The sequence below is a fragment of the Bubalus bubalis genome, chromosome 8 (assembly GCF_019923935.1).
Source record: "Bubalus bubalis isolate 160015118507 breed Murrah chromosome 8, NDDB_SH_1, whole genome shotgun sequence".
Classification (NCBI taxonomy): Eukaryota; Metazoa; Chordata; class Mammalia; order Artiodactyla; family Bovidae; genus Bubalus; species Bubalus bubalis.
In genome coordinates, this window is record NC_059164.1 from 70,244,032 (window position 1) to 70,262,988 (window position 18,957).

Here is an 18,957-nt window from a genome sequence, read left to right on the forward strand (position 1 = left end):
CAGAATTGAATTTCAACTGCTTTTGCTACATAAAGGAATAATCTTCGTCTCACATTCACATTGGCACCTTCCAAGGCCCTGACGTTGTAATCTGTCATAGTAAAAAGCACAGAAGTAAATACAACCCTGCTACCAAAATATGACAAGCTCATTATAACCAGCCACTCATAAATCTTGAAACAAAGGCACCACCACATATTTAAAAAAATAATAATTTTATGTAATTTGCATAGGGATGTTTTTGTTTGGAACCAAGGCAGGTATTTCTTTCTCTTTGCACACATAATACTGAAATAAATTATTCAGAAATACCACTACCTATCTCTAAAGAGGGCCAGAAATTGGTTAACAAATGGTTGCAAAATACTCTGTAAACATAAAATGCAAAATAAGACTATAATGGCCATCAATTCTTCTGCACAGCATAACAACTGGATTATGCTTAGAGAGAAAGGAAGGAATAAACTGGAAAAAGGCAAGTGTCTGGGAAGTAAATGGCTGGGTTGAGGGTAAGGAGAAGGGCTCTGTAATGAGGTTCCTCTGGATATTAAAATTCATCACCTCTTTGATAGATCTTGCCATGGCCTCAGGGAGACCTTCTATATAAAGATTTAAATAAAAACATACAGCCCATGGCACAAAAACAGCCTCTTACTTGAAATGTTTTACTTGGGGTTCAGATAAACCAGAGCCTTACAAAGTCCTAAACCCAGTCAAGTTGGCTCAGTTCCTGATTGGCGGAAATGGTTTGTCCTCCACTTAGCTGCCTGACAGAGGGGCTTTCCTGACGGCACAGTTGTAAAGAATCTGCCTGAAATGCAGGAGACAGATGCAGTTTCAATCTCTGTGTCTGGAAGATCCCCTGGAGAAGAGAATGGCAACCTACCCCAGCACGCATGCACGAACTGCCTACCAGAGGTTAGGATGCAGCTAGTGGGTATAGACAAATACTGTGCAATCAGAATACTCTTTCCTGTGCTCAGCCAATGGGCCTAAGAAGTCTCCCTAGCGAGAAACCCTGAAGCATCGCCAGGAAGTTCTCCTTGGGGCAGTACAGTCCCCTTTCCTACCCTTCCTGGTGTTGGAGCCCATCAATGTGGCAGGATCCATCAGGATATATTTAACTTACCAAACTAAATGCTCCACTACAACAGAATAAACCTAAACTCACATTCAACCTACCTATGCCTGATTATCCATGTAAAGGTCTCAGTCTGCAAAAGTCTTCAATGTAAATCCTCAACAAGACAAGGTGAAGATGTTATGATTTCAGAATAAGCACAAATTTAAGGTCTAAAAATGTGTAAGTCTCAGTAAAGAGAAAATTCTGGTCAGTGGCCAAAACAGGAAAAAATAATTACCAAGCAACTTCAGTTTTAACTCCTATTTCCAATACTAATGAAACATTTACTCATTTATTTAGAAATAAAATTTCCTGAGCATCTGTGAGATAAACAAAAATACCCCTATGATCTGCACAAGTAAGGTCCTGCCCTCACACAATTGACAGAGGAGTGGAAGAGGAAACAAGGGAACAGGAGGAGTCAATGAGAAGAGCCATGATGGAAGAACAAAGGCCATTGATTGGAGTGTGAAGTCAGAAGAGACTTCTTATGACACAGGATGCCTCAGCTGGAACCCAAACAATGAATCAGTGTAAGGAGAGAGGGAAGTGTGTGCATAACCCATGCACAGGAAAACCATGGGCAGAGGCCTAGAGGCAAGAGAAAGCTCATCTCTTTGGAAGAATAGAAAGAAGTCTGTCATAAGACAGAGTTGCTAGGAACTTAATGAGAGATAGTGCTGGAGAAATAAGCAGGAAACAGATCCTAAAAAGTGGACTTAGGGATTCCAAGGAAATCCCTAGGGATTCCACTGAAAGGTATTAAGGAATATATCATAAATATATTGTATTTTATAAAAATTTTTCTGAGTGTATGGTGGAGCAAGAACTGGAGAGGATCAAGACAAAGGTCTAGACAAAAGAAAATGAACTGAGTTACAAGCAACACAGACGGAGAGAAGTGAACAGAGGTAAGAGCTATTTAGAAGTCAGAGGAAAACAGACTTGACTGAGCAGACCAGCATAGGGAGTAAGTGTTCAGATAGCTTGGGTTCAAATTCTGGATATTCCACTTATAGGGAAAGTTACTTTTTCTGCATCTTAGCTTCCTTTTCATAGAAGGTGAACAATGATGGTACCTGCTTGTAGAGTTACTATGAAGGATAAACAAACTAATTCACAAAGTGCTGTACTTTAATAGGACAGTTCCTGGCACATGACTAGTAAGTGGCCAAAGATATAGACCACTATTATTGAGTGCAATAGCTCAAAACTAGAAACAGTGCAATTGTTCATTAACTATAGAATATGATGCAGAAGAAAAGAGGAGGAAGTAGCCAAGGATCTCACAAAGGATTTTGACTTGGATAAATGGGTGGATGACTATACCCGTTATCTATTTACTGCCTCTCAGGTCCTGATCCATCCTTTGTTCCTTCACTGATAATGGAGATGGACCCAGTCAGCATTTCCCCTTGGCAGCTGGCACAGTGCTTTCCCAGTGGAAGGCACTCGAGAGATACTGCAGGAGGAAGGATTTCTCTTCCTGGTTCTGGTTTGCTTCTTTGAGGTCCTATACAGGGACTGTCCCAGAAATCCGTGCAACAGACATCCATTAGCATTCACCCCCATCAAACTGCAGAAGCAGATTCTATATGAGTCTCAGAAATGTCCCAGAAGTTGCCTTCCCAGCACTGGCCCATCTTCACCACAGAAGAGTGTCTCACACCTGTGATGGACAGCCACTGGCCCGCGGTGACCCAGCAGACACTTCACCACCATCCACACCTTCTCCCACTACAGCCTGAATTTCAGTTTGTCCTCTCCTTGGATCTTCTCCCTTGGGCCTCACGTATTTCTTACCCCTTTAATCTCCTGGTACAATTAATAATTCCTTATATGAACCATTTCCTATTCAAATTACTGTGTGCTTTCTGCCTTCTGATCGGACCCTGACGAATACTGTAACTATTCAATGAAACGGAAAACAGGAGGAGAGACAGGTTATTGAACAGAATAAATTCCATTTTGGACATACTGGACTTGAGATGCCTGTGGGAATCCCAACAGCACTGTCTGGTAGGAAGCTGAGTATCTGGGGTTTCCAAAGCTTAGAGAAGTGTCCAGGATGAAGAGAGACACTTACAAGGGAGTAGCCTTAAGGTCTCTAAAATCTTAGTAAATGAAGCATGTGTGTAAATGTCACATGTCGGGGAGACAGATTTTATTTTGTATGCTTGTGTGTCTCATTAAGAATCCCTAACTGTGCTATGTATATGGCAGCACATTTCATCAAAAGATTTATGGTCATTTTGTACTGTGTATGTTATGCAATGTTGTTTTATATCTGTTAACATTTTCCAAGCTAACAGAAGATGTAGTTGAAAAGAGCCAAGCCCTATACTAATAAGATTAGAACTCTAATTACACTCCAAACTTGGAAGTTTAAAATCTGGTTGAGGCTAGTGGGTAATTAATCATATCAGCTACTCTGGATACTGACTTCAGCCAGAAAAATCAGTGGATGTGCCAAAACCCCAAAGAGCAGCACTGAAAACTGGTCAACTGCTCAAGGCTGAAACAATTACAGACAAGCATGTTTTGAAAGAGACCCAGGCTGGTTCATTCTGCCTTTTCCAGGGTCAGAGCTCAGCTGACACAACTTGTTCCTTGCTTCACCCACTTAAAAGTTTGGAGCTACTGACCACAAAAAAAAAAAAAAAAAAAAAGGAAGTTCCATCAGCAGTTTACAAAGGAACAATTTGGAAGAGAAATGTATAAAATCCTCAGGGAAATTAAACCCAATAATCCAATAACAGCATTACAAAATTAACATTAGACTATGAATTGAATTAATTGCCTCCTACTGTGGGGATTCTTGGCTACCCAGAGTCTGAAACAAATGAGACCAACGCTGTCAACTGCCATAAGAGAGACCAGAGGAAAGTATAATCTTGGGGTACGCAAGGGTTTGTCACACAATTGTCTTTCAACTTTCTGATTTATCCTGGTGATCTTTAATACGGAGAAAGGTCTTCACCTCTGCCCAACTCATACCTCAGATTATGGTAGATGAGCGAGAGAAGCTAGGGGTATTTTTTTTTTGGTTGCACTGGGTCTTCTCTGAAGAGTGGGGGCTACTCTTCACTACGTTGCACAGGCTTCTCATCGTGATGGCTTCTCTTGTCGAGGAACGTAGGCTCTAGATGGGCAGGCTCAGGAGTTGCAGCACATGACGTCAGTAGTTGTGACACAAAGGCTTATTTGCCCCCTGCTTCCCCTGCCCGCCCCCCACCCCCAGCATGTGGCATCCTCCCAGACCAGGGATTGAACCCACGTTCCCTGCATTGGCAGGCGGACTCCCATTCACTGTGCCACCAGGGAAGTCCCAAGATAGTACAATTCTTGCAATAAACGGTAGATTTTTATGACTTGCTTTTTTGGGAATTCACCTCTAAGTGCCTATATCTAGAAGTAGCTGGAGTGTTAGAAATAGATCACCCTTAAGGTCTTTTTCTCCTAAGAGGGCTAAATGGACGGGGGAAACAGGTAATGATTTCTCTAGAATCTAGGCAGGAATATAGGCAGTCCGATGATAAGGCAGACCTTTAAGAATACCAGTCAGCTGCTCTGAAAGAGACTTGCTTTGGCATTTCAGTAAATAAGCGTTTATTTCTGTAAATTCTTTTCTTATGCCATGATGTCAGTGAGCCTGCGGCAGGGCAAGATTACCTAAACAGTATAGGTCAGGGAACAACAAAATTAGCATGTGTGTGATTTACCAGTCCTCTGCCAGCATTCTTTAAGGGGTTTGAGGTGGAAGGTAGGATGTGGCATCATCATAGAAATAAAATCCTAGTGATTTACACAGTTTTGCCAAATAAGGCCCTCAGGGCAGATGCAAAAGGCCTTGAACTGCCTCCAGCCTCTCCCGAGACAGCCAGTTTGTCAAAATGCCTATTGCTTGGTCTTATGCACACCCTTCAGGTTACAGCTGACATTTACTCTTGAAGCTTTTTAATAACAAAGCAGCATTTTACAAAAAGTTAATTAATGGAATTTTATTTCAGTCTTATGTGATTTGGAATTCTTTTCACACTCTTAATTTTGTCTGACATTTTGAAAATACTATGCCTAACTCTTTTGTGTGAATAAAAAATTTTTTTCAAACATAGCTAACACATATTGAACACTTTTCCTTTCTCCCAAGAATTGACGCAAACACCGAAGACAAAATACTTCTTTTTTGAGCTCAGAGAAATGAAGCATTCAGTTTGTGTGGAATCTTAATGATGATGGCCCCAAACTTATCTAATTAAATACTCCTTCATGATGAAGGAAATTATTTTCAAAGTTAATGAATTTGCAAGCAGAAATGTTGCTGTCTTCCTAGAACGAATTACCCACATTCCTCACATATATATTTCAGTTAAACACTAATTAATGTTGGTGCTTAAAACACGTGGGATTGATTTCCCAATGAAAGCAAACTTTGTTTTTAGACAGTATAAAAAGACCACAATTTCCTTTTGTATAGACATCAGGCTGCACATATAAACTTAATTCTAGATTTTGGACAAAATGGAAATTATTTCATTAAAACGATTCATTTTATTGATGTTAGCCACTTCAAGCTTGTTAACATCAAACATCTTCTGCACAGATGAATCAAGGATGCCCAATCTTTACAGCAAAAAGAATTATGACAAATATTCCAAGGTAAGTTTTTTAACTCTGTCTAACATGACTAGCATTCACCATTGAATATTTGTTCTGAGTCTAGTGCTTTTGTAAAGAGTAAGAAATAAGTTTGTGGTTTGCTTTTTGTCACACTTCAGCCCATCCAGGGCAGTGTATTGATGTAACTTGTATTTTGTAGCAAAACTGCACACAGCCTGGTCTCATGACTGTTTCAGTGCAGAGTATGATACTTAGCAAGGATAAGGTGCATTAATAATTGTCAACTGACTCAGAAGTGCACAGTTGAAGTAAAGAATTGCAGAAATAAGTACTGGTTACATTTCAGCTGAACATTTAAATTATATTTCTATATCTAAGAAAAATGTTTACTCCTAGATGGTGGAATTCCACTTTTTTTATTTTCTTCTCTATGCCTTCATGTAAATTCCCGCATTTGCTAAAATAAGTAGGTATTATTTTCTACAATGAGAAAAGTTACTTTAAAATCTTCATATGGACAAACTTTCATGGCCAAACTAAATCTAATTAAATATTTGCTGTATTTTAAATGGTTCCTTTAAAGTTGATATGGTCATGCTGTAGTAACCCACAAACCAATCAGTGTTTTACTGATGTAATTTACATACTAATAAAATATAATCAGTTTCTTGAAACATGTTTTTAGGTAAAAAAAGAAGTCTCTGCCAATTGTACCCCAGAACTTGGCTAGCATGCGCCCACCACTTTGACTTTTAAAGATGAGGGAAACAAGAGACATGGAGAGGCAGTGGAAAGTGTCTCTAAAAGCAATATATAAAAACATATGAAATATTTTATAAACAAAATGAAGCAAAAACTGAAGGAGGGATAGTTAGGGAGTTTGGGATTGACATGTACACACTGCTATCTCTAGATAACAACAAGGACCCACTGGACTGCATAGGGAACTCGGCTCAGTATTATGTAACGATCTAAATGGGAAAAGAATTTGAAAAAGAATAGATACATGTATATGTATAACTGAACCACTTTGCTGTATACCTGAAACTGTCACAACATTGTTAATCAACTATACTCCAACAGAAAATAAAAAATTAAAAGAAAAAGAATAACCACAGTAAAATAAACTTTCACTTTATTTCAATACTTCATTATGTTCCTGCTCCTCGAATACATTGCTGCATTCACTATATATATTAATATTTTATAGTTGTCTTATAATAGTCCAGGGATGGAGAAACTAGAGTGCTTTAAGAAGCTTAATATAAATTATCTATTTTGAAAATTCTGTAATGAAAGCACAAACTTTGTTCACAGCTTTAACATTTCTATGAATTAAAGTCTGGATTTAACATAATTTAATAATTTAAACTACCGCTTACAACACTAATAAATTATTTAATGGTTATTTCTAATTATAGCCTAAAGGAGATCTAGGCTGGGAGAAAGAAAGAAGTCTTACTTTTGAAGAAGTAAAAGATTGGGGTCCAAAAATTAAGATGAATACACCTGCAGTCAACAAAATGCCACCCTCTGCAGCCAACCTGCCACTGAGATTTGGGAGGAACATGGAAGAAGAAAGGAGCACTAGGGTGATGGCCCACCTGCCTCTAAGACTTGGAAAAAATAGAGAGGACAGCCTCTCCAGATGGGTCCCAAATCTGCCCCAAAGGTTTGGAAGAACGACAACAGCCAAAAGCATCACCAAAACCCTGAGTAATTTGCTCCAGCAGTCCATGCATTCACCATCTGCCAATGGGCTACTTTACTGCATGACCTGCCAGCCCCAAGAAATCCAGAATCCTGGTCAAAAGAACCTAAGGTAAATATTCGAATGCCAATTAATTGCACATGCAGTTAGCAGAGCTAGTCTAGAAACTTTTAAGATGCTTACATTTTTTCAAAAGAAGTTTATAAGAGAGTTTTTAAGTTTCTTAGGACTTCCTTGGTAGTCCAGTGGTTAAGAATCCACCTTCCAATGCAGGGGATGAAGGTTCCATCCCCACTAAGATCCCACGTGCCGGAGGGCAAGTAAGCCCATGCACCACAACTACTGAGCCTGCCTGCTCTAGATCCCATGTTCCCCCTGCCTTGAGCTGCAACTACAGAAAGCCTGCATGCTGCAATAAAGACCCAGCACAGCTAAAAAAAAATTTTAAAAGAGAGAGAGAAAAGAAAAAAGCTAAATTTGTAAGAAGGAAAAGGCACAGGGAAATGAACACCTATAAATTGAGAGGGTCAGTTTCTATAGCTCAGATGGTAAAGAATCTGCCTGCAATGCAGAAAACCGGGGCTCAACCCCTGGGTCAGGAAGACCCCCAGGAGAAGGAAATGGCAACCCACTCCAGTATTCTTGCCTGGAGAATCCCATGGACAGGGGAGCCTGGCGGGCTACAGTCCATGGGGTCACAAAGAGTTGGACATGACAAAGTGACTAACACATACACATACTGATATTAAGTCATGAGTTAGCTTCCCCTAAACCACATATGGGTCCCTCACATCTCTCTACAGCCACACTCTAAGCAAGAACAGGCAATGATAGAATGAGGAATTCATGCCTATGAGGTATTGTCCAACATTTGACTTCTCTAACATGAAAGCTCCCCATGAGGGAGTTGTCTGCAAGTACAAAAGACACTATTTCAAAAACCCAGGTTTCAAATTCAGATCTTCTTCCTCAACTTTAAATCAAAATTTCTTTTTCCAGAATCTCATGTTATAAATAATTCCTGTTATTATAATTATTCTTTCTATTGATATTTATTGAATATCTACTAGTAAAAATCCTAGCATAAACTACTACAAGAAGTTCAAAATTTTAATAAGCTACCTACATATTATTTTCTAGTACAGCAAATGTTAAAAAAATTTTTTTATATAAAACAGAACATGACTCTACTGGTAGAGTTTGGCAATGAATCAGATGTTGGGAGTGGGGTGGCAATCAGGGAGAGAGATGAGTCCGTGGTAAGTTTGTCATTCTAAGTGCCCATTACAAATTCAGGATCCCATCAATGTCTCACTCATTTCAAGTGCTGCACAATTCAACTCAGGTATAATTAGGCAATTGGGATCATGGCCTGCATTTGTATGTTTTCACATGCTATTGTTGTGATGGATGAGAACATTTTGCACTGCTTACATTTTAGGAGACTGGGATTCCAGAAAATAGATGATGCAGAATTGAAACAAGAAAAATAAGAAATCTGGAGCCTGTCCCTAAAGACGACTTAAAGCTGTAGCCTGTAATCTGCAAAGAAATCTATGGTGAAGACAAAGAATGAAGTCACTGTTCTCTTGTAATAAATTATCATTCACAGCAAGTTTTCCTTCTTAGTACAGCTAATATCTTGAAAGTTAAAAACTGTAAAAAATACTATAAAGATGAAATAATTTTGTCTAAATAAAAAGAGCATTGCATACACTTAAGAAGCCTTTGGTAATGGGGAGAAGAGAAGAGGAGGGAGAGACTGACTTAAGCCACAACACCATCTTATGAATACAGTTACCCTTAAGTAAAAATTTAAACAGAGGAGCAGCCTGGCAAATTTTACAATGAATATTAAATTATTTAACAGAATAACATGTTTGACAATTAAATGAACATGAATAATAAACCATTTCCCAATATTTTTATACACCTACTTTTTCATTGTATCAGCTGTTAGTAAATACATGATAGATTGAAAATCTTTTTAAAAAACAGATAAAAGAAAAAAGCAATTATTACACACCTCTTTAAGTGTCTCTTCTATCCATAACTGAAAATTTGCCTTCTGGTATGTTTTTTTCCTCCTCATTTGCTATTTCAAGTTTTTGATTTGTAGACAAAACCTAATTACTCTTAAAACTAACAATTTATGAACACAATACCACCACCCGGATGTACAGTGATTCAACTTTAGTCATAGAATAAGAAGTCCTTAATCAGATTTATTAAGCAATCTTAATTCCTTAAGGTACAAACCAGGAGTGGCAGTAATTGTCTCCTATCCTGCCCCCAGCTGGGCTGTGTTGAATCCCCTTCCCCTGCTGGGCAGAGATCTCTTAATAATACCCCAGACACACTCTTCAACTTCCTCGTCAATGCTTGATATTAAAGAACTCATCAACTCCAGCTGAAGATGGCCGACTCATAGCCAAATCAAAGTTTCCCCTCCCCCGTGTCTGGGGGCTGGGGGCTGGGAGGACGTGAAGCCGGAGAGGCAAGGCTGCTCCTTCTCTCTTCCTCTTTCCTCCCCTTTCTCACCCCCGAGGTAGGGTGATGGGAGGGAAAAATGGTAGGCCTCTGGAAAACAGTCTTCTCTTCTGATTTCTCCAAGTTGGGTGGGTGAGGGAGGGGGATGGGTATTTTTGAGTGGGGGTGGAGAATTGAAAGTCCCTGTCTGGTCTTCTCGTTATAATGTTACTTTTTCTACTTTTTGAGTACTTTGGGAAGCACTCAGGGAATGTCACACTGCCCAGGTCAGTGACCTAAGACACCTGGATGCTTCCTAATCTCTTCCAGTCATCCACATCTCTTCCAGTCATCCTCATCTCATCTGTACTCTTACTGCCAGAAAGAAAGACTCAAGGCAGCTACCTTCTCAGTGTCCACTTGATTTACAGAAAAGGCAGAGGTCCTCGTCATGCCAAGGCAGGACTTAAGCTGCTTCTGGGATGCCCCGCCACTGCCCCCATTTGTCTCCAAGCCCCTCTGCCCCACTTAGGTGGGGCAGAGGCAGGCCAGCAAGCCTACTGCCTACCACACTACCTACCAGAAATGCATGGCCAGTACCTGCTTCGTGACTCCCACTCTGTCTTTCTAGAAACTTCTCGTTTGGTTTCAGGGTGAGGGACAGCTGTAGCAGCCCTCCCAGTCAACCTCTCGCCCACCACCAGGAGACTGGGGGATGCGGAGACGGGGATGGGGCAAGGCAAGGGCTGATGAGACTCTGCCATCACTTCATAAACCCTGAAGGGGTGTCTGGCCCCCCCGCCATTCATGACTTGCATATAAAAGTATTCAGCTCCTCTGGACTTCCAGATTTGGTCCCAATTGCTCATCCTGAGCAAAGTGAAAGTATGAAACATTCTGCTGCACTAATAAATAAATAAACAGAAAGCCACTCGGTCTCTCGATACTACATGACACAAGAAAATTTATTGTCCTAGAACATGGGTTCTTTACCTAAACCCTTGAAATTTATTGAAAATAAATATTAAATGAATAACCAACTGTCAGCTGCCCCCTAACCCACAGAGCTTACTCTGTTTCAGCCCCTTGGTACCCACTTCACCAGCTTCTACAAGAAATCCATTCACATAAGGAAGTCTGCAACCTCTCTGAGGACTTGAGGGATCTCAAGGAGGAGGTCACACTGCACGTGATTTCACTGAGAAAAGTCTTGAATAGACAAGCCTCTTGTCCCAAGTCTCTCTTTAACTGGAACCCTAGCAGGGTCTCCTCTTCTTCTGACCTCTGACATTCACCAGGGTAGCTTTATGGCCATGTGACCCCTGCAGGTACACAGGGCCCCACATTTGGTTAAATGCTTTATTGTCACTGTCCTGAAATTCTCAATACATTTGAACAAGGAGTTCTGCATTGTTTATTTTGCAGTGGGCCCTGCAAACTATGTAGCCTGTCCTGCTCCTCCTATTTCAGCCCTGTTGCCACCCCTGCCTTTTCTCACGATGTCCAATGCCTCCCTGTTTTGTCTGATGTTTGTTTATCTGACTGTCCCAGTCTTAGCTGTGACATACAGGAACTTTAGTCGTGGTATGTAGGACCCAGTTCCCCCCTGCATTGGGTGCACAGAGTCTTAGCCACTGGACCATCAGGGAAGTCCCTTCCCCTCTTTATTTATGAGAACAGCTTTTGTTTTCTGGGCTTCCCTGATAGCTCAGGTGGTAAAGAACCTGCCTGCAAGGCAGGAGACTCCAGTTTGATTCCTGGGTCTGGAAGATCTGATCAAGAAGGGATAGGCTACCCACTCCAGTATTCTTCAGCTTCCCTGGTGGTTCAGCTGGTAAAGAATCCGCCTACAATGCAGGAGGCCTGGGTTCCATCCCTGGTTTGGGAAGATCCCCTGGAGAAGGGAAAGGCTACCCACTCCAATATTTTGACCTGGAGAATTCCATGGACTATATAGTCCATGGTGTGGCAAAGAACTGGATATGACTGAGTGGCTTTCACTTTCACTTTTGTTTTCTACATGAAACTCAAGGGCCAGCTTATCACACAGGCCTGAGAAATCTGTTTACACCCCACAGTAGGTAAAAAATATAACTGCATGACTCATGAAACGTCAAAATGCAAAATTTTTTGTGTGTGACCCACCACCCCCTTTAAAATGTAAAGGATGGGGAACAGACTGTGCAGAAATCTTTCACTGGCCCTGGATAGAAACTTGGGCAGATGCCATGAACTTCACTGTTGCTCTTAAGTGGTTCTTTGGCCTAAGTCAAAAATGCACAGTATCAATTCTATTGTAATCAACATTTCAATCTGCATTCATTCATTCATGTTCAACTCTTCCCATGTGAGATCTGAGCTGGGTGACAGGAAGGAGACTGACTTCTGCTTTCTTTTCCAGCCTCAATTGCCTCCTCACTCTCTGGCTTTGTTGGACTCTTCTAGGATGAAAGAGAATTTGAGAAGAGAGGCAAGGAATACAGGACAGTTCTTGCTAGGGTGAATGGATTCACTCCCAGGACCCAGAGGATGGCCCGCCCACCATAGCTGGGCTCAGCCCTTGCCGAGGGACATGGGCACCCATTCTGTTCATGCCCATTTCTCTTCGAGGGGTCCTCTTTAGTAGGGCTCAAAGCCACTTCCACAAATCTCTCTTTCCTGCAGCTCATATCTGGTTACCCACAGCTCACTCTCCACACTGGCTGTGATCCCAACACACCTCTTCTATCTTGCTGCCCCCAGACTCTTCAGCTGTGGGGCCTGGAGTTGAGCACCAATTTTTCATTTCTCTCAACCACATGGAGCACATTTCCTCATCATATGGAAGCCTCTCCTTGCTGAAGAGTAATGGGCTCAGTAATCCCTAGCACATGGGCATCGGTAGGGGGCATTCACAGCAGGGTAACAATGCTCTCCAAAGAAATCTCTTCACAAATTCAAATCTTACCCTTTTATGGTCTCCAAGTGGGTTAGAAAATTGAGAACTTAGCAGAACCACTTAACAAGCACTTCCTTCATAAAGTCTGCACATAGTGATCTGGCTTTGTAATTTTCCAATCTATCAGATTTTGGCATTTTGATTAAAACTTCACTTTTGCAACAAAGATGGAGTTCTACTTGTAAGGTATGCTCACAGCTGTTAAAAATGACATTGTCTCTGCATCATTACATATATATGTGCATTTTTCTGGGGAGAGACTTCAGAGTTCTTGGGTAAATTCTCAGTAGACCTTGTGATGCCATAAAGTTTAAGATTTACTGCCACAGAAGATTTTTATTTCTAGAATTATTTTAAATATCTAAGTCAGTTTATTAAGGAGTATTATTATCTGATTGGTTACTTAAGCACTGAGAACATAACACCTAATCAGAATCACTCAAGTGGTTTAGCCTGATCTTCCTCCAAATATTGGCTTTTTAGAATAGCAGACAATAGAAGCAAGGTGGTTAAGTGTGCTCACCTCCTCAGCTCTTCTCCTGTGCTTTACCAGGCACATCCCCTCAAATATTCCATTCTCTACCCCGCCTCCTCTCTTCCTACACTTCACTTCCTCAAAGAAATTCCATTTGGATTCACCCTAACATAAACCTTAGCCAGCTTGTAAAGCCAAGGGGAGTGTGGGGTTTCTGGGGAAAGTTTGGGATCATGCTATATGTCAATGATTTTCAGGGAAGGCAACTTCCATGAGATCGCGGGTCCACATTTCATACATCATACTAGAACAATGACCTTGAGAAATAAAGTACTGACTCTGGGGCCAATTTCTCAGTGAGGAAAATGAAAGGTCAGTGTTCATCTAGGTGTGATCAACAAAATGCAACAGCCAAGAAAGGGGAGAGTGCCAGCCTCTACTTTCTTCATGTGAGTCTTTTCTCTTTCATTTTGTTTTCTCTAAAGACCTTCCTGCAAACATTATCTATACTCTTCCAATGTAACTTATCATGTTATTTAATAACCATACCAAACTACATGTTATTCCCTAGAAATATACATGTTCACAAAAATACGTACATTCCTATGCCTTCATTTGTACTAATTCCTTCAGCTCAAAGGCTCCTTTAATACTTATCAAAATCCTTCAAGGCCCAATCCTGGTCAAATTTGGATGCAACTGTATATAAAAGAAAACCTAAAAAACATACATTTAACCAAGAGAGACTTTTTCCCCCCCACATTTATAACAATGTCTGGAAGGAAGCAGTTCTAGGCTGGTGTGGGAATTCCAGGGTCATCAAGGACCTATCATTCCAATCACATGACTCCCACCAGGCCATCTCAACTCCCATGAGGCCATTTCACAGCTAAAAAAAGGGGCAAAGCATAGGGATGCTCTTTTTCTAAAGGACCCCATCCAACAACTTTCTCTTTCATGTCATTGGTTGGTCCAATCTGCAAGGGAAGCTGGGAAATGTAGTTTATCCTTTGGGCACACTGCATTAATGACATTATGCTAAGTCACTTCAGTTGTTTCCGACTCTGTGCGACCCCAGAGATGGCAGCCCACCGGGCTCCCCTGTCCCTGGGGTTCTCCAGGCAAGAACACTGGAGTGGGCTGCCATTTGACATTAGGACAGGAAAAAAAAGCATGGATATTGGACAGGCAATCAGACAGGTCTGCCCAGCCTCTCCTCAAGCTCACTTCCTTGAAATATACATGAAATATATATTACATAAATATATATTTCTATTACATGAAATATATAGCACATTTTAATGTTTTTCCTTTACTCAACCAAGGTTAACACTATTGACATTGTGGGCTGGATAATTTTTTGCTATGGAGTCTGCCCTGCGCATCATAGGATGTTTATCAACACCAGTAGCCTCTACCCACTAGATGCGAGTAGCACCATCCGATAAATAAGACAACTAAAAATGTCTCCAGAGAGTGCCAAATGTTCCCTCGGAGGCAAAATCATCCTTAATTAGGAACCGCTGCACTAGCTTGTTCTTTGTATCCCATCCCCAGCTTAATAATAATAGTGACTATTGATTGCTATGATAATTCTGTCTGTTTTAAATTTAATACTGTTTTAAGCATTCTTGTTATGTTCATTTTTACACATAAGAACTGAGCTCACAAAGAACATTCAGAAGAAATGAGAACTAACAGATGGACTCGACCAAGGTCTGTTTCATTTCAAAGTTTGTGCTTTTCCTCCTTCATCCGTCCTGTCCACTACCCCGTCAATCACCTCCCATCCAGCCCCCAAACGTAGTGAGTAGTCAGGAAACAGTTGTTGAATGAAGCTCTCAAAAGAAAACATGAGCACACTGGAGTCCAGGAAGAAAGCCTCAATGCTTTAAACATCATATACAGATATTTAGAAAGAAGGAAGGAAGGAAGAAAGAAGGAAGAAAGAGAAAAAAAATTTAAAAAGACCTAGATGCCTGGACAGCTTTAACCTAGCCATTTGTTCAGGTATTTACCTTAAGAGCAAGTAAGGAAGTGTCCACCTTAGTAATGAATGACCGTAAAGATTTAAAACATCACAGAAGAAATGCTCTACCATTTTTAGACTCTAAAGAAGCAACTAATGATTTCTTTTTTCTATAGCAAAGAAAGTGCTATAGTTGGTGATGAAACTCAACTATCATCAATTATCAATTTCATCAACTATCAGTTTCTGCTTCAGTGGGAGAACCGAACTGGTCAAGAGAGGCTTTGAAATATGCAGTCACTGGCCAGTGGAGCTGGGAAATGTATCAGTAAGTACGCCTCTGCCTGGATACGTCTCTCACCCCCTGGGTTATTTGCAGTCTCTTACCAACCCCATTAATGAAGTGGGACAAAGCAATAAAGGAATTAAAGTAAATCGAAGTAAGCCTGTCCCAGTCCACCAACATGAATTGCAGGAGTGCTGGACTACTGCAGCCTTTCCCTGCCTTTTGCAGTTGATGTTTGTTACTAAACACCCTGTGGAAAATATCACATTGCTGCTTGGAGTCAAATTGAATTACGAAAATATTATCTGGTGAACATAATACCCAATGTTTATTTTAACTTATTAGTTATTAAGTGGCCTTGAGTTTCTAAAACATTTATTAGATGTTGTACATTTTATTTGCTGTTAGAAGTATGAAAACAACCAGAGAGATTTCATTTGCCTTTTTTATGTATTCTACTTTGCTATGGTAAAATACACATAACATAATATTTACCGTTCTAACTGTTTTTAAGTGTACAGTTCAGTGGCATTAAGTCCATTTCACTTGCCTTTTTACAAGGTCTAGTACTATTCTCTAATTATACTCACACTATTAATATTTAAATAACCATACTCAAAGCTTTAACATTATGTTGCCTACAAGAAAAAAATGCCTCTGACAACAATAAAGTTGACGCTTTTTAGAGATGCTCTGATTCTAACAAGCTTATTTAGGAATATTAGATTTTTCACCAGAACATTAAATTTTTCCTATATTCCCTGGAAGCTTGTTTTGCAAGGAAGCAATTGCTGCTAATCTTTTTTTCTCCCAAACTATTTTATCATCTCACTAGTTTATATGGCTTTGTATTCACCTGGGGCAGAAGTTAGTGCTTCTTTAGAAATATCTGGAACAGCAAAAGCTTCTGTTATCAGTCAGATATGAGAACACATGTATTTCAGAACAGTAATGAAGATGAAGCATTTGATTAGTTTAATTTCCCTGGGAAAGGGATAACAGGCAATAGTCATACGCATACTATGTTACAGCATTTCTCTCTGAACTTCAGCGCACTATCACATCCTTTCTAATAGCCCATTTTTATTTTTCCCTACATCATGAAATTTTCCTCTTAGAACGTAACACAAAAGCAATGTGTACTATCCTGTGTGCAGGTTAGGAAATGAGAAGTATTATCCCCCGTTATTCTCTTCGTAAATGTGGGAACTAAAGTATGAAAGGAGTTGAACTGGAAAATCACTATTAGAATGAGGAGTGGAGTAATACTTTACTAAGATTAATGTGGAATTGACAGTCTCTTTGTAGAGATAGAGAAATATTATTTTAATCCTGAAGAAAAATTATCTCAAAATTTATTTTACCTCTTGCCGGTTTCCAGGCATTAGTATATTGTTATTAATAAAACATAAAACTATTGTTTCACTTTCTTAAAATATGTAGCAATACTAATTAGCTATGGCAATATACCTACATAATTTTCAACCTGCTTTTAAAATGTCACACAGCTTTTCCCTTGTAATTTAAAGCACTGAATTGTAACTGATATTGCAAAGTTACTTTTAACCACTAGAGGGCAGAAAATGTTCCACATTTGTACATAGTTCAGTTCAGTTCAGTTCAGTCGCTCAGTCGTGTCCGACTCTTTGCGACCCCGTGAATCGCAGCACGCCAGGCCTCCCTGTCCATCACCAACTCCCGGAATTCACTCAGACTCACGTCCATCGAGTCAGTGATGCCACCCAGCCATCTCATCCTCTGTCGTCCCCTTCTCCTCCTGCCCCCAATCCCTCCCAGCATCAGAGTCTTTTCCAATGAGTCAAGTCGTCACATTAGCATCATTCCTTCCAAAGAAATCCCAGGGCTGATCTCCTTCAGAATGGACTGGTTGGATCTCCTTGCAGTCCAAGGGACTCTCAAGAGTCTTCTCCAACACCACAGTTCCAAAGCATCAATTCTTTGGCGCTCAGCTAACTGATTTTAAAATCTTAAACCAAAAACAATAATCACCACCCCACCACAACAGAAAGTCTTTAAGATCCTCTTGCTTTATATTGTACAATATACTGTGCACTAAAGGCTCACTTAACAACTAAAATTTTAAACTAATGCACAATCACCTCAATTCAACAGTTTGTAGTAGACAAAAGTAAACATTTTTACAGCCTGAGTCTAGCTGTGAGTTAAGGATTATTAGCATTAAGGAATCAGCACATCTTTAAGGAAAGTCAGAATACTTAACAAAACAGGCAGTACCCATTAAGAATCAGCAAGATTCTTTCTACATTAAAACACCTACAATGGAATGGAAAGGTTGTTTATCATAAAATTAAAATAGTAACTGAAGTCATAAATTGATCAAATGCTAAAATATTTATATTTGACTCTTTAATTTCTTAACATACTTTCTTTTACCACAAACCAAATGTATTTCTAATTGTGACAAAGATGCTTTAAGTTTCCTCTTAATATATCTTTTCGACCTCATTAATTTTGGTTAATTATTTCTATTAATTTTTGTCCCTCCCAATTAAGGCATTTGCATTTCAGTAACTAAAGCATTACTTTCTTTGATTAGAAATCACAACCTCTTCACTTTCTCACTCTCATTAATCAAAACATATCATGGTGAATTAAGGCATTTGGATTTCAATCTGTCTGGGTAACATTTTAACAACTGCCCCCTCTGCCTTCTCTCTCCGTCAATCCTGGTCATGTCCTACATCACAGGACACAGAGAGGGCAATGGTGGCAGCCTGACAGAAGAAGAGAACAGGAATGAAGCCAGAGGTTATATCACTGGAGTCAGCGACTTCTCTGATGCATGAGCCTTTCACTTGCCAATCAAACCTGACAAGGCTTTTACCTTGTAGGGTTATTGCTGACCTTACCCAAGACACTAAATCATTTCTGCAGTCTTGTTTCTTAGCCTAAGCAAACCTGCTGTCCCCACTTTTCAAGTCTGCGGGGACTGTTTAATACCAATAAACACAGCACAGTGGTGTAGAAAAGCTAAGGAGGGACAGCGAGAGGCGTCACTTCTCTTGGGCTAACGAAAGCCATGTATATGTAAAACCAGGGCTAGTCAGAGGGAACGGCTTCTGTGCTATGACTATTGGTATAAAGTTACAAAAGGTTCTAACAACAATAACTACCCAGTAATAGGTCTGACTCACATGAGTCATGGAAAGGTGTTTAAGCAGAGACTGGATGGTTATGTATCAAATAGGGATATCAAAAAGGAATATCACAGATGTCACTTCTGCTTGTGTGAAGTTGTACTAATTAACTTCCAAAACCTTATCAATCTTTTTTTATTTTTTAATTTATTTATTTTACTTAGAGGCTAATTACTTTACAATATTG

General features: G+C 40.0%; 1 protein-coding gene across 1 annotated transcript; it reads left to right on the plus strand.

The window, feature by feature from the left end:
* The first annotated feature begins 5,644 nt into the window (after positions 1 to 5,644).
* NPVF (neuropeptide VF precursor) lies at positions 5,645 to 9,111 on the plus strand. Its single transcript, XM_006055280.4, has 3 exons — positions 5,645 to 5,782; positions 7,165 to 7,565; positions 8,896 to 9,111. Exons 1-3 carry the CDS (start codon positions 5,645 to 5,647, stop codon positions 8,945 to 8,947), a joined length of 591 nt encoding a protein of 196 aa, XP_006055342.1. The 3' UTR covers positions 8,948 to 9,111.
* Positions 9,112 to 18,957: the final 9,846 nt, after the last annotated feature.

What these genes read in the sequence shown, in the direction of transcription:
- NPVF (XM_006055280.4), top strand. Translation starts at nt 5,645, where the DNA reads ATGGAAATTATTTCATTAAAACGATTCATTTTATTGATGTTAGCCACT. An exon ending in ATTATGACAAATATTCCAAG is followed by an intron (nt 5,783 to 7,164) that starts GTAAGTTTTTTA and finishes TTCTAATTATAG; the next exon opens with CCTAAAGGAGATCTAGGCTG. An exon ending in CCTGGTCAAAAGAACCTAAG is followed by an intron (nt 7,566 to 8,895) that starts GTAAATATTCGA and finishes CTTACATTTTAG; the next exon opens with GAGACTGGGATTCCAGAAAA.